This window comes from Triturus cristatus, chromosome 3_1, assembly GCF_964204655.1.
Source record: "Triturus cristatus chromosome 3_1, aTriCri1.1, whole genome shotgun sequence".
In the NCBI taxonomy this organism is placed as follows: domain Eukaryota; kingdom Metazoa; phylum Chordata; class Amphibia; order Caudata; family Salamandridae; genus Triturus; species Triturus cristatus.
The window spans coordinates 656,101,031-656,123,958 of record NC_140583.1 but is presented as its reverse complement, the minus strand read 5'-3'; the positions used below and the strand labels follow the sequence as shown (position 1 = coordinate 656,123,958).

At 48.5% G+C, this 22,928-nt stretch overlaps 1 protein-coding gene across 4 annotated transcripts in view; it reads right to left on the bottom strand.

Annotated features, from left to right (window-relative positions):
- The window catches only part of FRMD5 (FERM domain containing 5), a 493,627-nt gene that overhangs the window by 166,119 nt on the left and 304,580 nt on the right, over positions 1-22,928 (bottom strand). For all 4 annotated transcript variants that reach the window (XM_085644690.1, XM_085644693.1, XM_085644691.1 and 1 more), the window contains exon 3: positions 1,174-1,216. In XM_085644690.1, coding sequence (XP_085500816.1) covers positions 1,174-1,216 — 43 coding nt within the window. The remainder of the gene's footprint in view (positions 1-1,173; positions 1,217-22,928) is intronic.

Here is a 22,928-nt window from a genome sequence, read left to right as displayed (position 1 = left end):
TGTCACAAGCACCAACCAGATGTTACATATTTCCAAGAGTGAACAGTTTGCAGCAGTCACCGTAGGAGTTCTGTACTCTTCCCCGTAAGCTAGCAGCCCTCCCCTGAGGATGCACCTCACCGCGCTTTCTCCTCTCCCCCTGTTAGATGTGTGCTCCTTTATTTCAGTCTCATTGTCTTTCGCGTCTAGCCCAGCCCCACAAAACAATCACTCGAGCCCCAGGGCGCCTCATCGTCTTCACTGCCTGTCTAATGCCATCTCATTGAGGCTTCTGGTTATTTATTTCCCTGGTGTCCCTCAACAAGTTCCTAGAACTCAGAATTGTTGATGTATGGAATCCCCAGTGTGTGTCAGTGGGGAGTCCTGGCAAACAGTGGCTTCATTTCTTGCTGGTCCTTGGGGTGACACCTGTAAGTGCCGTTCAGGTTACAGTGTCCAAACTACCCAAGCAGTTCTTCCCTGGCTATCATCTGTAAGACCATCCATCGAGGCTAATGGTGCTTTCCTGTTTTTATTCCTCTTTACTTTCCATTCTAGTTGGCAGAGTCCACACTCTCTACAACCCTAGTATACACTCTGGCCATTTCTTGCCATGCAGCCGTTGCCCAAAACCAGTGTCTGCCTCATCCTGCTGTCCTCACTCCGAGGCTCTCTCGCGGTCCTAAACTAGAGGCTCAGTCCAGTATCTTTGTTCTTGTCACCCCGTCTGAGCCTGCTCGTCCTGTGGTCACAGGATACCATGCGTGGTCTTTTCTCAATGTACTAAGGTCCAGACTTGGTGTCATTGTGCACCCTCAGCAGGTCTTGACATTTCATTACAGAAACTGCGAACGCGGCAAATTCAACAGCAAGGCACACGTTACAGGAGGTATGTCGCCCTCTCATTATAGGACGGTAGGATCCTGTGTCCCTCACTGTCCTCATCGTCAATATAAAAAGAAGCTGCTCTAGTCACATTTCAGCTAAGAAGGCCCCTCTTAAGAAAAGACTCGAAAAAACCCACCCAAAAACCACCCACTACAGAAGCCATGCTCGACACTAACTGATAAAGACCAGTCATGTCAGAAAAGGCGAGAGAGGCCCAGACAATAACGGGGCCCATCACTAGAGCTATGATACCGACCAGCCAGATACGAATACCTGTTAGAAACATTTCCCATGCCTCGTACTCACATCTCATCTGCTTTACAATGGACTTTGTGAATTCCAACCAGTGCTGAAACGAAACAAAAAGATAACATTAGAGGACAGTCCATGAAAGAGGAAATTCAGGAAACGAGAGAGCATTGAAGTGGGGGCACAGTGAAAGATTCAGAAGAGGGAGATCAAGGGGATAGCGAGAGGAAAAAAAACTGGGAATGGAAAGAAGGGCCAAAGCCGAAGAGAAAAAAAGGATGGGGAATCGAGATGAGGCAAGAAGAAAAGGGAAAGGAAAAGAGAGAAAGGGGTAGGAGGAAATGTAGTGTTTGGAAAGGGAGGAAAACAATGGGAAGAAAAGGGTGAGTGAAGAAGGTACAAGGGAAAGCGAGAAAGAAAAAGAGGGGACAGGAGAAAAAGTATTTTTTAATTACTAACCTGTAATCTTCATTAGCCTGATTGGTAGACCTCCAAGTCCAAGTCCTGGCAAAATGAGGCATACTACCTGCAGACAGAGCCTTTAGAAGCTGTTAGATGTAATCCTAGCTTTCAGTGTCCTTTTTCCCTTCCCACCGCCTCGTCTCCTGTATATTACATGATCCACAGATTGGAGGTGAAAAACACAGCAGGGACTGGGACCAAGAGGACTACGAATCGGAGTAATGAAGATTACCGGTACGTAATTGAAACATTACCCCTTCATCTCGTCCTCCTCGACTCAGTCCTTACGTAACGAGAATGTACCAGGCTTCAATAATACACACACCAACAATCAATGATGCAGAAATACCGGATTTCTTAAATCAACAATTACTTCATTGCCGTTTTCAAAACAATAGAAGCAAAATTACAATCATCCGAACTGGCAAGATCCAACGTGTAGTGCCTTATAAATGTCTGATGTGGCGACCATGTTGCAGCCCTACAAATCTCTTGTAAGGACGCACTTACGCTTCAGCCCAAGGTCCCGAAACTGCCCTAGTTGAACGCTCTTGAACAGTAGATGAGCATGACTCATTCATCACTCTGCAGGACTGCGAACCCACTGTCTAATTGTCTAAGAAGCTACTCTTCTTCCCTTATTAGCTGTGCCATAGGATACAAAAAAGCGAATTGGACGCTGTAAAATCCCCTGTTTGGTCCAACTATATGGTTAAAACCCTCTTTATATCTAGGGAATAAGGAACTTGTGCATCACTATCTGACTGCAAGGCAGGAAGAATTTTTTCTTGAGAGCGATGGAAGGACAAGTTAATCTTGTAAAAAAATCTAGGATCCAATCTCAAACTCACCCTGTCTGGGAAGAATCACAAATAGGTGAAATAAATAACTAGCATACTCCATTCTCCCAACCTCCTTGCTGAGGTAATGGCTACCAAAACAAGCTGTCTTTGCAAATAACCAGCCTAGTTCCTCTTCCTGTAGAGGTTCGAAAGGAGAAAATCGTAATCCTTTCCAGACTAAGGATAGGGCTTGAGTTGGAGAAGGAGTAACTACTGTTGGCTGCTTCAAACAAACACTTTTTAAAGCTGCTCCACCAATGGTGCTAGATCCTTGCAGGCTTATCCTCTTCTAAGAGCTCTAAAGGCTTACCGCAAAGCAGACAAGGTAAAGGGTGCCAAGTCCTGCAAATATCTGTCCCTAACAAATTAAAGGATTCAAACTAGATACAACGAAAGAGGATCAAATTCTTTGACACGACACCATTTCTGGAACTACCTCCAATGCTTCTTGTAAGATGCTAAGGTTGATGGCTTCCTTGATAACTTAATATCTCTAGCAACCTCCACTGGACACCCCAAATGTTGTAAGCCTACCCTTTCAAGTTCCAGGCCATCCATTTGAGAGGTTTCATCTGGACTGACAGCAGCAGAAACAGGAACAGGGACAGATTAAGAAATTCCCCAGGAGAGTGACCTCAGAGGGGAAAACCTTGGGTGTCTGGGCGAAAAGGGTGCCACCAGAATCACCAATGTCCTCTCCTCTTGAATCTTCCAAAGCACCTTTGAAAGGAGGGGAATTGATAGAAAAGCATATGCAATCCCTCTTGGCCACAGGAATGAGAGAGTGATGTCTGCCTATGCTCAAGGACAGAACACCTCAGAGGAAAACACTGGTAACATTGCATTCTGCTGGAATGCAAACATGCCTATCCATGGGGTGGGGAAGTGACAGCAAATTAGATTGAATTCCACAACGGGCAGGTGATGCATGATTGAAGACGGGAGGTTGCAACTCAGGCTGTCCTCTCTGAATTTCTTCTGACCCTGAATATAAATTGCTTGAAGAGCCAAAAAGTGTTTTTCAGCCCAGGCAAAAAACCTAGCTGGCAAATAATTCAGACTCTCGCTTTGAGTTGCCCCCTGATGCTTCAAATAGCACCGGGTTACCTGGTTCTCGGTTCCTCCAACTGAAAACAATAAGGCTGCATCTCCATTCACACTGCTGCTCGTTCCCTTCAATTGGAGGATGGCAAGCTCTCCTCATGGAGCTATTTGCCCTTCCTCTCCTGGTCTCCCAGAGTCGCCACCCCACAGACTGGCATTCGCAGTCAAATGTAAAGGGAGAAAAAGACAAAAAGGAACTCCCTTAAAAAAGATTGTTCTACTATCCCCACCAGCCTAATGCCTCCCTGATCTGGCTGGTATGAAGAATTCGACATTCTGAGAACTCTGAGACCAGCGGTGCAGTAGTTGATTTATAAATGGCTTCTAGCGGAAACATGCCCAGGGAACCATTGCACTTGTTGCTGCCACCAGACCTTGTATTTTCAGCTAACCTCGGACTGACATGGCCGGTTGGCTCAAAAGATGAGATATGGCGGACTGGATTGTTATGAACCTGGACTGAGGTAAGACGACACGCCCCACAGTGGTGTTGACCTGGATTCTATATAGGAATGACTTCTGAAAGTTGATCAAGAATCCCACTCTATGCAATGCTTCGGTTACCACATGCACATCCTCTTGCGCCTTAGAAAGAGAGGAAGCAGACAATAACCAATTGTCAAGATATGTGAAAACTGTAAATCTTTTAGTTAAAGGCATGCAACGCTGGCACTAGTACCTTCGTGACAACTTTGGGATATGTCGCCAAACCAAATGGTAGAGCCTGAAATTGAAAATGCTGCATTCCCACCGCAAAGCGATGAAACTTCTGGCTCGCTTGATGAATAGGAACATGGAAGAAGGCATCCTGTAAACCCATCTTTGCCAAGAAGCCGTCTTCCACTATCAGCATGAGGATTGTCTGAAGGGGTACAGTTTGAAAAGTTTTGATCAAGATCTACTTGTTTAATGGTTTCAAATTCAGAACAGGTTGATGTTTTCCGTCCGGCTTCGGCACTAGGAAAAGTGTAGAATATAACCTTCCCGCTCTCTGATGCTCTGGAACAGGCATTATGGCTTGTTTTTCCAGTAAAGCTTGCACACCCAGGGGCAATGACTGTTGTCTGAGTTGCTCTGTTGGCAATATGGTAGATAGAAACTGCTTGTGTGGGGGGTTTGTGTAGGAACAGGATAATGCATCCGTTTTCGATTATATTGAGTGCACACATGCCACTATTCTTGCCACTGATGGTGGAACACTGGTAATCTCGCCCCCACCATGCCAGAGTACCTGCTTGTTTCTCAGAAGTGCCGGTACTCTCCAATTAAAAGTATTCCGTCTCTTTTGAGATGTGCCTGTACTCTCCCTCTCAAAATAAATAAGTGCCGGTACTCTGTACCGGCCCATTTAAAGCACTGGGGGTAACGGATAGGGTCTTGCTGGAAAATGCAGCTTCGCCAACCAAGGTCATGCCAAAAATACAACTTTACCAAGACTTTTTTTCCTCTGCTGCCTTCTGGACCATCCCATCCTGCTCCGCTCCAAAAAACCTAGGTCCTGTAAATGGAAGCTTCTGGATAAGTGACCTCTGAGCTGCATCCAGCTTCCAGGATTTCATCCAAAGGAGACAACACCCAGCAATGGCTGCCCCTGCAGAGGATGTAGCAGCCCACAAGTTGTCAACTGACAGTGACACATGATAAAAAATTCGATAGGAGTTCCATATGTGCTAGAAGAGAGATCAGGCCCTCGTTCCCTTGTGGGCAATTAAATAGTTGCTTAAAGTCTTTAAGAAGAACCTGTGTGGCATACGCCGTGGAGGAACGTGCTCCGATTGCAAACTTGGCTGTTGCATTCAACCTCTTACAGGCATCCTCTACCGTTCTATCGACAACATCCAGACGTGTAGCTCCTTCAGAGGCCAGATTTATTGTTGATGCCATTGACGCTAAAATAGTGTTCATCCTGGGCATATGAGGGAAGTTATCCTCAAAACCTTGAGGCACATACCTTTTACCCAAAAATCACATATCTTTTCCCCAAAACGTTAGGGATGGAGGCCTACTCGGTGTCCTTACATTCTTTAAATGTCACTAATTTGAGTAAATCATGATGGGGTAAATCATCCACTTGTAACCCACTATATTGTGGATGGAAACCTACCTCCTGAGTCTTCTCCTCAAATCCTCGGATATGCTACTGCTTCCTTCATTAAAGACTAACGGTCAGATCTCGAGATGTGAAGGACATCCTACCCCAGTACCTCTGTTGGACAACAGAGACGATACTGGGGAGGGGGGGGGGTACATTTGGGGTACTCTACCTTGTTGTAGAAATGGAAGGAGGACACGGTAAACTGGGATTACACCCCACAGTATATAAAAGCTATGTCTGGAGGTGGGAAGCCTCATTATGTCAGGACTGCAAAACTGCCAAGGTTTCAGATTGCCATGTGTGATATTTTCATAATTTTAGTGTAATTATATGAATGGCATTTCAACAACTATGAGTGAAACTTTCAAGCAAAATTAAGCAATGAAGACAAGGGAAACATATATATATATATCAGAAATTACACACATGTGATCAAAGAGAAACACTAAGATGATCTTAAAACTGCTGCAAAGCACCAGAAATTGATGGACAGGAGAGGCTCACAGAGGAGCACACACAGCCAAGGGGTCACAGCCCGGCCGCAGGCTGCAATTTGTTTTAAAAAGAGACACACACTGAGTAGTATAATAAAAGAGTACGTTGCACGGACTACTAGTCTTATAAGCAACTAACACATCATTTTCGGCACAATTATAATGTTTACCTAGTTTAATTAGATCAAATACCCATTATCGGCGCTCACTCTCGCAGGCACTTGCTTATCATGCAGGCTCCTCGTCGCAGCAGCTGCTGAGGCGGCGCTGCGGCCCAGTGGGCTGGGGTCAGGTCAGGTCCCTCCTGCTGGAATGTGCAGTCACACTGCTTTGCAACCTATATTTGCTGCACTGACAGACTGACTGTAGTCACACTGGCCTGCCTCACACCGAGTCACTGTCTGGCCGCCCCGGAGGGCCTGGGGTCAAGTCGTGCAGGTGGGATCGCATATTCCGGCATTAATTGTCGTCGATTTATCGCTAGCCGTGGTGTGGGTGAGCAGCTGCTGGCTCTACCTTCCCCTGGCTTCCAGCACTGCAGGTCAGCTGCACCAGACGATGAGATCAGTCCGGTACCCCACTGCAAGCAGCGAGGTCGGAGGAGCTGCAGCGGCCCTCAGAAACATCTTAATGGCCTAGCTTAAAAGCACAGCCGAAAGTTATGCTGCCTGCTCGCACCGCGGGCGGCAGCCAAGCAGGAGGACAGCCCTGTGACTGCCCTCACCTCACCTGACCTACCTAGCCTATAACTGACTGTGTCTCTCACTCACACCCAGACTTACTATTAGTCAAGCCGTGATAGGACACTCACTGTGAGACTGTGAAGTCAGTTTATGCTCGTGTGTCGGGCCCAGTGTGTATGTTTTAAATACTTAGATACATTGTAGACGAGAGAGCAGTACTGGCAGTACTGCGAGTTTAGCAGATCTTGAGCCAGCCCTGTTAGCCTGCCGGGAGCAGCGCACACCGCGCTACTGCAGCCAGCTCACAGTCTGACCTGATCATGCTCTATAGCAGCACTATAATGTGTGATTAATGCATTTCCTTGGGGTGATGCGGACCACAACACTGACATGCGTTAGACTAACGCCTAATGCGTGGCACTTGGCTGGACTGGGCCAAGGAGTAGGAGATGACGGGGTAATGAGAGAGAAAGAGGCGAGTCACAGGTGTAAGGGGTGACAACGTTGAGAGGAAGAACAAAGAGAGAGGCACCTGGAAAGAGAAAGCAGAACGAGAGTGAGGGAGACAGAGCAGGAAAGCCAAGGGGAAGAGAAGAGCAACAGAGGAAGAAGGAAGAGAAAGGGCGAGAAGAAACCGAGTGGTACAAAGAAAAGGGATGCATGAAGAAAGAGGAGAAAAGTACAAGCTGCTGCTAGCGGCTCCTATACACCAAGACCTATATAAAGCTCCCTTCCTGATGATACTGAGGTGATGCTCCTATTGCCTGAGTAAGTGACTGGACAAGCGATACTTACTGCCTCAGCCAGCTTTATTTATACCGATGCCATGATTATACACAGGGCCACTGGAATGATGCGATTGTGTGGCCACGCCATTATTCGCATAATTATAGATTTGCCGCCTCTACCACATTATCTATCATCTGCGGCATAATCTGCAGATCTTAACAAACAAAAAAATTCCTGCTCAAATGGTTCAAAAGTTACAAAACACGCAGCAACATGTGTTACTGTGCAGTGGAAGGCCCTTTGCAAAGGTTGAATGGTCACCTTTATGTTGCTTACTGAATTATTTGGGTGGTAAATTAGTGCTAATGAGGTGTAACCAATGCCCAGACAGTGTTAACAAGTGTAAAAATAACAATATAATGAAGTAATACTATCACAAAATGTGCTGCTTTATGCCCCATAATTTGCCTTTTCTTGCCCCATAAGTTACTCAGCCCTGCCTCATAATTTGGTCCTCCCCTGTCACATAATTCCAATGGCCCCGATTGTAAAGCATCATCAAGCTAATGGCTGGACACGATGTCCATGTCAGCCCAACAGCCTGGCTTAGCCACACATGACATCACTTCCAAAGTGCAAAAAGAACAATTAATGGACAGAATGCAGAGCAATGTCATACATTCACCCCACTACAGAGATCTGGGCCTAAATCCATCGTTTTTTGGCTCATCATGCCATTCCAGTTTGGACCCAGCCATTTGCAAATCAGTCTTGACCCTGCGCCCAATGGGAACAGTCCGGCCCGAACTGCCAGGCCAGGTCCTCCCTGGACTGGAAACAAGCATTCTAGGACCGGTTTCGGGCTTTCAGCCCTCATCAGACAGGATAGCTTGACTCTAGTGGCATGGAGAGCACAGGACCCACGTCTGGGCATACCGTCCCACTCAGGGTGACAAATGCAAAGAGAACAATTGATGGACAGAATGCAGAAACCGGTCCCAGGATGCGTGTTTCCGGTCCAGGGAGGACCTGGATTGGAAGTTTGGGCTGGACTGTTCCCACAAGGAACAGGGCCAAGACTGGGTCAAGACTGATTTGCATATGGCTGGGTCCAAACTCGGGTGGTGTGGTGAGCAAAAGAATGATGGATTAAACCCAGATCTTTGCGACTGGGGGTGAATGTTTGCATTGTCCAGCATTCCGTCCATCTACTGTTTGTTTTCCATATGTCGCCCTAAGTGAGAAGGGTATGCCCAGACGTGGGTCCTGTGCTCACGACACCACTGGATTCAAGCTAGCCTGGCTGATGAATGGTGATACTCTGAAACTGGTCCCAGGATGCTTGTTTATGGTCCATGGAGGACCTGGCTTGGCAGTTCGGGCTGGACTGTTCCCACAAGGAACAGGGTCAAGACTGATTTGCATATGGCTGGGTCCAAACTCGGGTGGTGTGGTGAGCAAAAAAATGATGGATTAAACCCAGAACCTTGCGACTGGGGGTGAATGTTTGCAATGTCCAGCATTCCGTCCATCTACTGTTTCTTTTGCAACACTTCCAAAGTGGACATTCCGCAAGCAGAGTGGCCCAAAGGTTACCCTACAGAAGCTGCCTTCAATCAATCAGTAGATTTGTAGAGCACTACTTGTCACCCATGAGGGTATTCAGAAGCTGGCAGGGTCCAGTTGAGTAGCTGAATAGCCAGGTCTTCAGGGTCTTTCGGAACTTGGGAAGAGATGGGGTGGACCGTAGATAAAAGGGCAGCTCGTTCTATGTCTTCGCTGCTAGGTAGGGAAACAAGCGACCTCTGCATCTGCTACGTAGGATGCAGGAGGTGAGGGTTAGAGAAAAGGATACAGAGCGGAGGTGGCCTAATGGAAGTTCAGGTGGTAGTTCAAGTATGCAGTTCCGCAGTAATGTAGGGCATGTGTGCATGGTTCAGGAGCCTGAACTGGCATCTTTTCCTCACCTCAGGGAGCCAGTGGAGTTCCCTGAGGTAGGGGGTGATGTGGGTTCGTCTAGGGAGATCCAGGACAAGTCTGCCTTGGTCGGTGCTGCATGTGTCTGTTAGAGGTGGAATTCCCTGGTGTTGTAGCACTGCAGGATAAATGAGCTACCAGAAGAGCGATGCAGGTCTGAGGCTTCTTCACTTTAGAAACATGCGCATGTGGATGACTCTGAAAGCTCTAAATATTTTAGGGTTCTCCTAAAATCTAGGTAGTGCAGCCATATAAATCAAAATTGTCAGTTTTGATTTCTTTGTCATTTGTTCTTTACCATGTAAAGAAGCTGAATCGGTGCGAATGCGTCCTGAAACCATTTCGCAATTCGGTAAGAACATGCTTAACACAGAAATTATATAGCTTTGCATCCAGAAGGAGAATGTGTGTTGTCCTGATATGAAGTCACATGAAGGCAGAGCATAAGTTCCTGTGAGTGCCTGCCAGTGCTAAAATAAAAGAGGCTCCAGCGTCTAACATTTAACTGAATCGGGGATCACCCTGCCACAGTAAAATACGCTGAATTTGTCACGCTGTACTTTGTAGATACAGAGACACAAATCAGTAGCTCCTGCAAGTTATCTGCTTTATGCCCAGAATTGCAAAGTGCTGACAGCAAGTGGGCTTTCTTCCTTAGACTCCAGCTGGGCCCACATCAAAGTCCGAATCTAAAGAGCCATCAAGCCCTCCTTTTGTTCTAATATAATCCTGGCTATCTTGAGCCTAACACCTAGACACCAACACACTGGAGGGGAAAACAAAGACAGAGAGCTTGGTTCAATCCCTGTTTATAAGAGATATGCATGCACAGTAAGACTGTCAGGTGTATCAGTCGGTATGAGTATTAAAATGAATAACAATTTAAATAGCACTTACTCATTTTTTCATTTAATTCTTTTATAGCGCTGCTCATCCCAATGTAGGGTTCCAGAACAATTTAGATCACCCACGCAGATACATTAACAATACATCATGTAAGAGTGTAAATCATTGTACAGGAAGTTATATAAAGACAATGAGAGTTTCAATGTGTAGGAGTCACAAATTGTCTTTCCTGGTAGGGAGTATATGTTAAGAGTACATAGCCGGGAGAAACATGAAGTCAGGATTTAAAACCTAATACGGTGCTTGAGGTTGCCTGTACTAATAAGACTTTATTACTTCCCAATGAAACCCTTTTAGCCGCCTTATAATAACTACAGATTGAGAACAAACAATAACGTATTAAACCCATGCCTTGCAGTTTACATGCTGGCCCTCCATGCTCGTTGATAGCTTACTGTGCAATGTTAGAAGGATTGCAATTTATGAACTGCAAGTAATGAAATAATCTGTGTCAAAAGCAGTAACTCACTTGCCCATTTGCCCAAAAAAATATTTGTCATCTGCATGTTACATGATGTGCTGTGCAGGAAACACATCACTATTCCGCTTGTTGCCAAATTCTTCGCAGCAGATTTACAAGACATGAAACATATACATTGACTGTCAGACGCCTATGGCTCCACCCTGTTTTTGTCGCTGCAACTTGACCCCCAATTTATAGGTTCCCAGAGTTCCAGCACTTGTGCCTGCCCATTTAAAGCACTAGGTCTTAGGTAAACAGGGTAATCAGACTTGTTAGAAAGCCAGCTCCGTCTGCTGGGCCTATGCTCTTGTACGTTCTATACTCCTGCCGGGTGAGTTGCTCATGGACAGCTGTGACCAGTTTAAAAGTATTCTAGAATATGCAGGGAGACAGATAATGCATCCATTTCCCATAGACCGGCCAGCAGGTTGCACCTTTAAATTTAAGGGTTTTCTACCCTCAGAGCAGTAGCACTGAATAACGTGTGCTCCTGTCAAACATGTACCCGGGAAGGCAAAGGTGGTGCAGAAACTGCAATGGGTTAACAACATCGGCTGTTCACCGCTGCAGCCTTCCAGTATTCGCCCAGGCATATTGAGCACCTGGGTTCAGTTCCTGGTTTTAAGGTCAACTAGGCACCGAGTGCACTGCCCTTCCTAAATTATGCAAGATCACCTCTGGATTGCCCTTGTGGGCGAGCTCTTGTGTTCGGCACATATGAACCATTCTCATTACAGCTGAACCGATAACGCATCTGAAAGCCAGCCCCTTTAAAAGCTACGACAGCAGCCTATAGATGGCTGCAGGATTCTTTTCTTCCACCCGAGTGCCCGACCAGGAAGAACATGGCATAAGATTTAGCCAATAAATCTCACCTGGGAAACCTATTTGCTTTGTCAATGTGTTTAGCAATATGTTGCTGTATATACATTGCACATTTTAGGTAAGTAAAGGCTTTAAATGTGTTAATATTGGTAAACTCTTTGTTTTAGTGCAATTTTGTGTCTAAGTATTGGCAAAGCCAAGATGTCTTGACTCTAAAAGTCTGAGCTCTTGGGTTTTGCAAAACTTATATCAGACAAGGGAGCTGAGACTCATTTAGGTGTCCGGGTAAGTTCTAGTTGTGGGAGGGTGTTCATGATGAGGCATGATTGACAGCTCTGGAGCAGAGGCTGAAGGCAGTGTGACTCAGTAGGCCATTATAGTGTTTGGATTACATGCTCATCTAATCCGCGGTCTCTCTCTAGAGCACATGTAGTGATGATGGTCACATATGGTACCATTGTAATTACCAACTTTAATTATTTACAACAAAATCGTTACTCATTTATATCAAAATGCTAACAAGCAGTCGCAAAGACAATAATAGGTCTGGCTTATTTTAAGCATATGTTTGTTGTTGTGTGGTATGTCTAAATGCATTAGCAGAAAACTCACAAAAAACACCTTAATGCTGGTTGGGGAGAACTATGTGTAAAGCACAGAATGTAGGTCACCTTTTTAGGTCACACCTTAATTACTTTGGCTCATTTTAGAGGCCCCCACCCTTTTCATCTCTATAAAGCCCTGTGGTTCACAACAGGCATTTGCCTATAGACCACTGAAAGCTGTCTCACAGGCGAGACCTAAATTGAAATGTAGTAAAACTGAAGTCCTTGGAGTCAAATCTAAAACTTGTGGAGCAGAAAGAAGGAATGACCGCTCTGCCCCTCTGCGGAGCAAGAGCATAGCTAGTGTTAGCGTCAAAGTGGGGAGTTGCGGTCTTCACTGAAAGAAAGAAGACATGACCTCCTCCACTGTGACACCCCAGGTGCCGGGGCTATGGTGCAACTGCCCCCTTTGGAAATGGAGCTGCAGCATTTGTTCCCTGGAGAAGTTGATCCAAAAGTTGGGCAGGTCATTTGCTCCCTGGTGAAGCAGATACAAATATCCCCAGCGTCTCTGTAGGTCAAGCGCAAAGGGTGAAACACAGGCGAGAGACAGAAAATTCTGTGTGTGGGGGGAATCAATACCTGGGGGAGTGGATGGAATCATGGAGGACAGGGGTGGAGGAAGCAACAGGAGGGTGGGGGAAGCAGCACAGAGGGGCGGAAGCAACACTTGGGCACACGTGAGAGAGAAGCAACATGGAGGGCATGGGAAGGGAAGCAAACTAGCGAGCATGCTGCGGGGGCAAAAGAACAAGGGCATGGAGGGTGGAAGGCCGGGGCAACAGCACAATGGGCACACCTGGCGAGGAAGCTAATGACAGCGGAGGCCGGGAGAAAAGAGAAGCAAGGAGCAACAGAGCACGGGCTGGGGGAGAGTAAAATACCAGAGAGAAACCAAGATGGAGCCTGAGGGATGGCAGAGCCTCACACCAGTAAAACAGCTTGAAAAAACATGCACACTCAGACTGCTTTACAAAAAAGAAAACAAGTCCCAGAAAAACGAGAACACGTGGAAGAATAGAAAGAACCAAACAAAGAGGTGGTAATCTATGCTCCACAAGAGGCTTGAATAATGAGGAGTACCATGTACCAGTATTCCAATTCAATTCATTCCAGATGGATTTGTCAAGCGAATCTAATCACCCGTAAGGTATCCACGCGCTGACTGTTGCTGCTGCCGGGGATCAATCGCATAACCTTGAGTCCTCGTCTGAATTTCAGGAGGGACAATGAGGATGGTAGGTGAAGTGGGAGGTTGTTCCAAGATTTCACAGCAAGGTGTGCTGTGGCATATGCAGGATGTGTGGGTGAGAAAGAGGGAGGCAGAGCACAAGTGTCTGGACAGGAGGTAGAAATTCAGTCAGTGGTTGATGTAGTCTAGTGCTAGGTTGTGGAGGACTCTGAAGGTGGGAATCAACATCTTGAACTGGCATCTCTTTTGAATGAGGAGACAGTGGAGCTTCTTGAGGTGGGTGGTGATGTGGGTCCACTTGGGGAGGTCAAGGATGAGTCTGCCTGCTGAGTTCTGCATGATCTGTAGTCTCTTGAGGAGTGGCGCGGTGATACCTGCAGAGTGCGTTGCCGTAGACAAGTCGGCTGGTGATCAGGCTTGAATGACGATGCGTCTAGTGTCGATGGGGAGCCACTTACAAACCTTACGGAACATGTGGAACGTCAGGAAGCAAATGTGCAACCTTGGAAGAAAACAGAGCCTTCAGCTTGCTCCTTCCGAAAGCATAGGTAGCAAGAACAAGTTGAAACAACTTCCTAATTAACCAGATTGAGATCACTGGTGTCTAACAGCTAAAGAGACATTTAAGCCATAACCGAAAGTTCCAAATGAAGGTTCTGCACAAGGTGAAGAAGCTTCCAAACTAGTTGAAAAAGATCTGCACACCAGGAAAAAGATTTGTCGAGATTTAGCTAGAATAGAACTTCTGCAGCTAAATAGGACGTTACCACTCCACTTGTAAAGCACACGTCAACTTTTTTGTATAGCACACGTCAACTTGGGGGTGTTTAATTATCAAAAATGAGAAAAGGGGAGAGAAAGAAAGGCAAATGATCTAAGGTGTAGGGGAAAGAAATTGAAACATCAGCCACTTTACTACAATATTGGTTCCTGACAGTTCATGGCCTGCCAGCCTATAGGACGTCCAGGTTGTCATCAGACAGCATCAACTACTGTTTCCTAAGCTGAGACATAAAGGGCATGTGTATATTAGAGCAAGTCAACTGTGAACGTAAGGAGAAGAGGTACCTCCAGAACTATAGCATTAGTACAAAGAACGAGGAAAATGTCAGCTGAGACTAAGAGACACCAGGATCAAGGTGCATTCTGTACAAGATTTGAATTCAGGATACCTCGCTATCTGGGGCAGAGTAGGAAAGGTGTAAAGAAACTTCCCCATCTTATTAAGAATCCATCACAAAGGCAAAAAGTCACATTTTAATTTTACTTGGATGCATAAAAGCCCACGCTGGGATTTCCTCTACTTGGATCTGGGTGAGTAGCCTATGGAACCGAGTGGAAGTCCGGCATTGTCATATATTTGGGCTGACGATGAGTGGGTGCAGATCAACGCTCTCCTATTAGTGTTCATGGATACTCCGGTATTGATGGTGCTTGCGTCAGACTTGGAAACACTGGCCTGAAGCTGCCAGGGCGCCCCCTGCTTCTGTGCACAAACTCAGGAAGCTAATTGTTCAATTGCAACAACAAACAGTCAGCCCCGTTGCGCTTGGGTCAGTGGCACTGAAGGCGCAAATAATGAGGTTCAACTTCAAAGAACTGTCCTCGAGGCAAATGTCTTCCCTTAATACCAGTCATCAACGGCAGGGGCGGGAGGAGGAGGGAGCCTCAGCACCGCTATAGGCGAAGGAAGGGCGCTGCTGCTGGACGGCCGCGCAATGATTAGCGTCAGGTCGCTTAAGGACGGCTTGGGAGCAGGGCCAGCGTTGGTGCTGGTGGCGCCCAGTGTGGCACTCTTTTTTTGATCCCCCCCAATAACCTCCTCCTCCTCGGATTCCCTCACTATCACCAGGCAAAACTTCCCCTCATCTCTCTAAGGCCCCTCGCTCACATGCATTTCATTAGTTTTAATGCGCTGGTAAAGGCTGGCTTTACTAATCCACTCAGCTGGCCACATAAAATACAGATTTATTCATTGTATCAGCCATATTAATAACCCTCTGTGCTACTTTATGGCGAATCAAAACTGCCACTAAACAAAACTCTCGCTCTAGCTGCAACATTAATCACAAGAGTTAATAAGGCCATTTTTTATCGCTGCCTTAAACTGGACGTACGAGTTACTCTGCAGCAAGTGCTTTTAAACATGAGTCATTGCTAAACCCAGCGCCCCATGGGGTCAGTGCCCCCTCCCCCCCCCCCGTTCAGGTCAGCGCCCAGTGCGGCTGCAGCGGTCGCACCGCCCTAAAACCGGCCCTGCATGGGAGTCTGGCTGCATGTATTGAGGGACAAATCTGCAAGTGCTCATATGCCCTGCATCACATTAAAGGGTTTAACTCTTAGAAGTGCAAGAGATGTTCTCATAGCTGGCCGGGGAAAGTGCATGCCTTGGCTCTGACCGAAGGGGGACTGGATACGCACATACAATCAATCAGAAAGATGGTTAGATGTAGTTGTATGAAGCTTCCATAGTTTTAAAAAAAAACTTTATTTATACTTTTCCAGTCATCACAACCAGTCAAGCAGTACATATTATACATTTACATCTGTGCAGATACTATTTCTGAGATCAAACGGTCAATCACATTTGAAACAAATATAAATATACAAGATTATGTTTGCCACAATTACGTTCCCCCTATGGGCGCAACTCAAATATCTCTATGTATGCCCGACCTCTCCTGTTGTCTGCATCTCTGCACGTGTAGTAAGTGTCTGCCCTGGAAGGTTTATTACCTGCCCCTTTTATAGTCTAAATAGAATCCGTCCAATTCCTGTTCTGTTTTGACCCTCAGGTTCCTCATCTTCAACTGTCTTACGCGCCAAGTATGTCTAATATGGCAACCATATATTTTTGGGTCTACAACGGACCGGAATAAGGGCATTATAATTGTGTGACTGTGTGGAGCAGTAAGCTAGGTCTGTGTGCCATTCCCACGAGGGTAGTAGACCTCGCATCCAGCGCATTGCGATTCTTGGTTTTGCAAATAGGTGTCCAGTTGCTGCCATTTTGCATCCTGACTTCAGTATTTCCTTATCATACCCAGGCAGTGAAACCAGTGGGGACTCTGGTATTTGTATCTCTAGCATTTCTATTAGAGCGGTGAACACATCCTTCCAAAACACTCAAATTCCTGGGAACTCCCAATCTAAGTGAGTGAAGTTCACATCGCTAGCCTTGCATCTTATACACCGGTCGTCCTACCTCAAACCATATTTGTACAGTCGAGCTGGGGTGTAATATACTCTATGGAGGTACTTGTAGTGTATAAACCTATGTCTCCTATTTTGGGAAATGGACTTTGTATTCGCAAAGCAGTGTGCCCATTGCGCCTCAGTAATTTATATGCCCAACTCTACCTGCCACTCCTGTTGGGTCTTGACCAACGCCAGAGTGTTGTGTCCCTTAGAGAGTGTGTATAATGCTGTAATTCCACATTATGGAGATTTAGCATGTAGGAGGTATGTCAGTGACCTTGTCTCCTCCGGTTCTGTCATGTCGTCTCCCGAGAGTGCCCATAGCGACTGCCTTACCCTGTAGTATTTGTAGGCATCGACCGTGGACTCCTGAGGAGCATGTGTTAGTGTTTGGTCCCAAGTTTTTACTGTACCGCTAAGAAAGAAGTTCCCCATGTATTCTACTGATAGCGTACTAAGTGTTTCTGTTACTGCCCTGTCCCCGCTCAAAGAAAACCAATCACACCGTTCGATAGGCAGCTTAGGAGAGTATATAAGAGTGATTTGTTGAGTATCTGCTATTTGCATCATTTGAGTCCTCATACACCCAACTGGGTCTATTGTACGAAATCTACATTGTGGCCCACTCAGTAGTGTTTACAGTAGTGAGATAGGGCTAACCTCGTCTCTTTCAATGTAGAGTTGTGGGAGGTTATGGGGTCCGTGTATCCAATAATGTGCATGCAACAACTGTGCGGCCCTATAATATCTTTCAAGATCTGGGGCGATTAAACCTCCTTCAGAGTATGTCTTTGTCAGTGTATCCCATTTGACCCGAGGCTGCTTGCCAGCCCAGACGAGTTGTATCAGGAGAGTTCGGAGATTCTGGAACAATGATTTTGGTAATGTGATTTGGATGTTCCCAAATAAATAAAGGAACCGAGGGAGAACAATCATCTTCATTAGTGCAATGCGGCCTATGAGGGGGAGAGGGAGCCTAATCCATTTGTCTATTGATTATGTTAGTCTCTGTATTGCGCGCCCATAATTTTCCAGCATTGCCACTTCTGGATCAGTGTGTATTTGTACTCCCAGATATCATATTGTGTCTGTGGTCCATTCTATGGAGTATTCGGTTAAGATGGGGTCGGTATTAGGTGTAAGTGGGGTTATTGTTTATTTGTGCCAATTAATGTGTAGGCCTGAGTGTTGATCAAATCGCTCTACTTCTTGCTGCCTCGGCTTTAGATTATGTTCCGGGTTGCATATGTACAATAAGGTATCATCTGCATACGCTGAAATGACCAGGTTGTGTTGGTGGACGCTTATGCCTCTATGTGCACGATATTCTCGCATGGCGCAGGCCAAGAGCTCTGCAGCCAGCGCGTACAATAGCGGAGAGAGAGTACAGCCCTGTCTAGTGCCTCTAGTGGTTGCTATAGGTTGGGAGAGTAATCCGTTGACTAACACACGTGCTGAGGGCTTAGTGTACAGGGCCTCAACTTATTTTAGGAACATCTCACCCACTCCCACCCTCCTGAGGACTGCATACAAGAACCTCCATTCAACCGAATAGAAGACCTTCACAATATCCAGGAAGAGGGCTGCAGCACTAACACTTGGATCAATACGTGTGATTGTGCTGAAGAGGGTTCTCCAATTGCACGTGAGGGAGCGACCCAGAATGAGGCCAGTTTGTTCCTGTCCCACTAATCTTGCCAGTGAGGGTGCTATTCTGTTTGCCAAAATGTTGGCAAACAGCTTAGCATCTGTATAAAGCATGGGTACTCACAAACTTTCTCTCGGGGGCCAAATTTACAGTGTGGTTTGTGGCTGAGGGCCGCACCGGTGGGGGCGGGGGCAGTGGGGGAGGAGGCGGGGCTAGAGCAAAAAAAAAACTATGACCATGAGGTTGAACACAGGCCCCTGCAGCGGACGCCTTCGTCCACTGAGCCACCAGACCCGGCATTCACACATCTTTATCTATCTATCTATCTATCTATCTATCTATCTATCTATCTATCTATCTATCTATCTATCTATCTATCTATCTATCTATCTATCTATCTATCTCTCGCTCCGTCTCCCTCCCTCTCTCTCTCCCTCTGTCTCCCTCACTGTGTCTCCCTCCCTCTCTCTCCGTCTCCCTCCCTGTCACCCTCCCTCTCTCTGTCTCCCTCCCTCTCCCTCTCTGTCTCCCTCACTCTCCCTCCCTCTGTCTGTCTCCCTCCCTCTGTCTCCCTCTTGTCTGTCTCAGTCTGTCTCCCTACCTCTCCCTCCCTCCCTCCCTCCCTCCCTCCCTCTATCTCTCTCTCTCTCTCTCTCTCCCTCCCTCTGTCTCCCTCTCTGTGTTTGTCTCCCTTTCTCTGTCTCCCTCCCTCCCTCTCTCTCTCGGTCTGTCTCCCTCCCTCCCTCTCTCTCTCTCTCCCTCCCTCTCTCTCTCCCTCTCTCTCCCTCTCTCTCCCTCTCTCTCTGCCTCCCTCCCTCCCTATCCCTCCCTGTCTCCCTCTGTCTCCGTCTCCCTATGTCTCCCTCCCTATGTGTCCCTGTCTCCTTCTCTATCTCTCTCACCGTCTGTCTCCCTCCCTCTCTCCATCTCCCTCCCTCTGTCTCCCTCCCTCCCTCTGTCTCCCTCTCTCCGTCTCCCTCCATCTGTCTCACTCACTCTGTCTCCCTTTCTCTCTGTCTCCCTCTCTCTCTCCGTCTCCCTCCCTCTCTATCTCTGTCTCCCTCCCACTCTCTCTCCGTCTCCCTCCCTCTCTCTATCACTCTCTCTCTCCCCCTCTGTCTCACTCACTCTGTTTGTCTCCCTTTCTCTGTCTCCCTCTGTCTCCCTGTCTCCTTCTCTCTCTCTCTCTCTCTCTCCGTCGGTCTCCCTCCCTCTCTCCATCTTTCTCCCTCCGTCTGTCTCCCTCCCTCTATCTCCCTCCCTCTCCCTCTCTGTCTCCCTCCCTCTCCCTCTCTGTCTCCCTCCCTCTGTCTCCCTCTCTCTCTCCGTCTCCCTCCCTCTCTCTCTCTCTCTCTCTGAATCACTGTTTGTCTCCCTTTCGCTCTCCCTCCCTCCCCCTCTGTCTCCCTCCCTCTCCCTGTCTGTCTCCCTGTCTGTCTCCCTATCTGTCTCCCTCTGTCTTCCCCCTCTCCCTCTGTCTTCCTCCCTCTGCGCACTCTGTCTACCTCCCCCTGTCACCTCACCTGCTGCTCTCACTCCCTGCTGCCCTCCGTCACCTCACCCTGCTGTCCTCCTCACCCTTTGACACCTCACCCGCGCTGAGACAGCTTCCGAGAACACACACAGCCCCCGCCGCACCCAAGTACTTAACAGGTGTTTTAAAAACCATTCACTTGTTAATGAGGCTTTATTGTATTTCACCTCTTCTTAGCGCCCCTGCATCAGGGGCGCTAAGAAGAGGTGAAATTCAACAAAGCCTCATTTACAAGTTAATGGTCTTTAAAAGAAATCGCCCAGGCCCCAGAAGCTCCACGCTGCTGCAACCGGCGATGTAAAAAACACACAGGTATGATGTCTGTAAGGTCCGCGGGCCGCCACGGAAGGCTTGCCGGGCCGCCGCCGGCCCGCGGGCCGTACTATGAGTACCCGTGGTATAAAGCAATGATAAAGGTCTCTAGCAGGAGCATTGATCTGGTTGTTTACCCGGTTTTAGTAGTATAATCAAGGTGGCCTGTCGCATCGAGGGTGGCATTATTCACTCCGTTTCTATTTCTTCAAAAAGGTTCATCAGCTGCTGTTAGAAGGTGGTTCTGACACTATGGGCCGCCCGGATTTTTTGCTTTTTGAGCACCTTTTTGTTGAGCTTTTACTATGGGAGAGCCTCATAATTTGGGACTCACCCACAGTGAACTCATGACGAAGGAGACTGCATGTGGATTTTACTGGTATCCCCCTAGCTTGACTATATCGCTGCGCAGCAGCTGGAGTAAGGGGCACCGGGCTGGTTACATGCAGACATGTGTAAATGGGTGTGCACACGTGTGTGGGCTGCGCAGGGGGAGATTCCTTGCGTACGCAGTCCAGGAGCAGCTACAAAGTGAATGGTGTGGCAGGACTTATGCAGAATTGGGCGGTGACATGGAATAGGCTTTATACACTGGGAAGAAACATGCCAGGGAAAGTCAGTGTGTTTTACTGTGTTTTTCACTTCATTATTCCCCTATGGGGATGTGGAGCCCATGGGCTAGTGTCACTTTCCAAAGGCCTACAAATTCCAGACACGCTCTAAAGTCCACTATAATGTGTGTGAGAAGAAGTATTCTGCAGAGTCCAAAGTCTTATTTATACTGCTTTTGGGTCATCTAGAAATATCATATTTCTCTGAGTCACCTCATAACCAGGGCCTGGCTGGGGTCTGGCCCTGGCAGGTTAGATTAATGACCTTTTCTCCAAGAGCGAAGACCTCCTCTCCAAGGAGGAGAGGATGAGTGGAGCTGCAGGCTCATCCATCAGAAGCTATCCCTGGGTGCCAGGCACCAGGCTGCACAAGGGAGAAGGCAGCCCTGGGGGGGAAGGGGCTTTTTGAGAGACCATGTGGCAGGATACCGCTGGACGACACCATCTTGAACCAACCCAGAGGCCTGGGCAGGAAGGAGGGAGCAGGGGTAGTGAAGTGATGTGTCGCTGTTTGATAGGACCAACAGAGACTTCCTGCCAGCCCCCTCCCCAAACTTTAAAAAGTGTTTCCACAGGAAGAGAAGCTCTCTCTGGGGTGAGGTCTGCTGAGGCAGAGGGTGCTGGAGCCTGGTGCAATGGGCAGTTGGAAGTAGGAACCCCCTGACTGTCCCAGGATCCTGAACAGCGCCAGGAGAAGAGACCAGGACCAGTGCGCAGAAGCAGGGGCCCTACGCAGGGAGAAGAGAGGCCCAGGAGGAGAGCCAGGTAAAAGGCTGGCGCAGGGAGCCAGTGAAGACAGCTCCCTTTTGAATCCACCCTCCAGGAGACCAGGCGGGCGAAGGAAAGTGCTCCCAGTGGCTGGAGAGCGCCGCAAGGAACACGAAGAGGCCAGAATCGCGAAGATCAGTCCCCTGGGGGCTGAGAAAAGCCCCCCAGAAGGTAGGCGACCTTTGACCTCTGCCAGGACCGATGACGAAGCGCCTGGGGCTCCGCCACCAGTGCAAGATGGGCCCCCGGGGTGGATCAGGTTCCGGGGGCTGCCCCCAAGAAGAGGAAGTCGGGGATCGTGACATTATCCCCAAGGGGGGGGGGGGGTGCCAGGAGCCCACCCTGGCCCCCGACGACACCGGAAGTCGGGGAGCACCGTTGCACTCCCTGTGAAATTATCCCCAAAGGGAGGGGGGGTGCCAGGAGCCCACCCTGGCCCCCCGAAGACACTGGAAGGAGGGGAGCGCCGGTGCGCTCCCCACGAAGTAAGCCCAGATGAAGACGATGAGGAGGAGGGGAGTGGGCCATCGCGCATCCCCCCCTCGAAGAATAAGCTGAGCCGGGGAGCGCCGTTGCACTCCCCGTGAAGATTTTCTAGGGGCTCGGGATCCCAACTCCGGGAAGGGAGGCGGGGGGGGCGCAGTCGCGACCCCTGTGAAGGCTGCCCAGGGGTCCGGGACCCCATCCCCGAACCCCCGAAATAAGGAGGAAGACGGGGGAGTGCCGCTGCACTCACCCCGCAGTAAAGGGAAGACCCACCAGGCTGAGACTGTCTCATGTCTGCCCGCCGGAGCGGGCAGACCTACAACGGAGTGCCGGCCCCTGTGGCAGCACACAAGGGTGCTGGCCGAGTTGGGAGCCGGCGGGAGCCACCGGGGGTGGGCTCCCCAGGTGGCTCTCCACCGCGCTGGCAAAGTGGAGGTGCCAGGGGCCCGGGTCGGACCGGGCCCCCGAACGCGAGCATGATCATGATCATCCGGGGGTGGGCTCCCCGAGCTGCTTGAAGACAACTCACCAGCAGCACGGGGTCCGGGTGGGACCGGACCTCCAACGATGTCGGCATGAGCGGCCGGGGGTGGGCTCCCCGAGCCACAATGAAGCACCCACCTCGGGGTCTGGGTGGGATTGGGCCCCCCACCGAGGAAGGAACGAGGCGCGAAGCGCCAGCAAGAAGGGCAGCACTGCTATCCCCGGAGCAGCAGGGGAGCTGCTGCTCTAATATGCAAGAGTTTCCATAATGATTTGGAGGCCAGGACCGGCCTGCAAGGGTAAACAGTGTTTCCTCTGCTTGTGGTGGCCCCAGGAGAACGGGGTCACCATCACGTGTGCAAAGGTGCACGGGGAGCTGCAGGAGCAACGCAGTT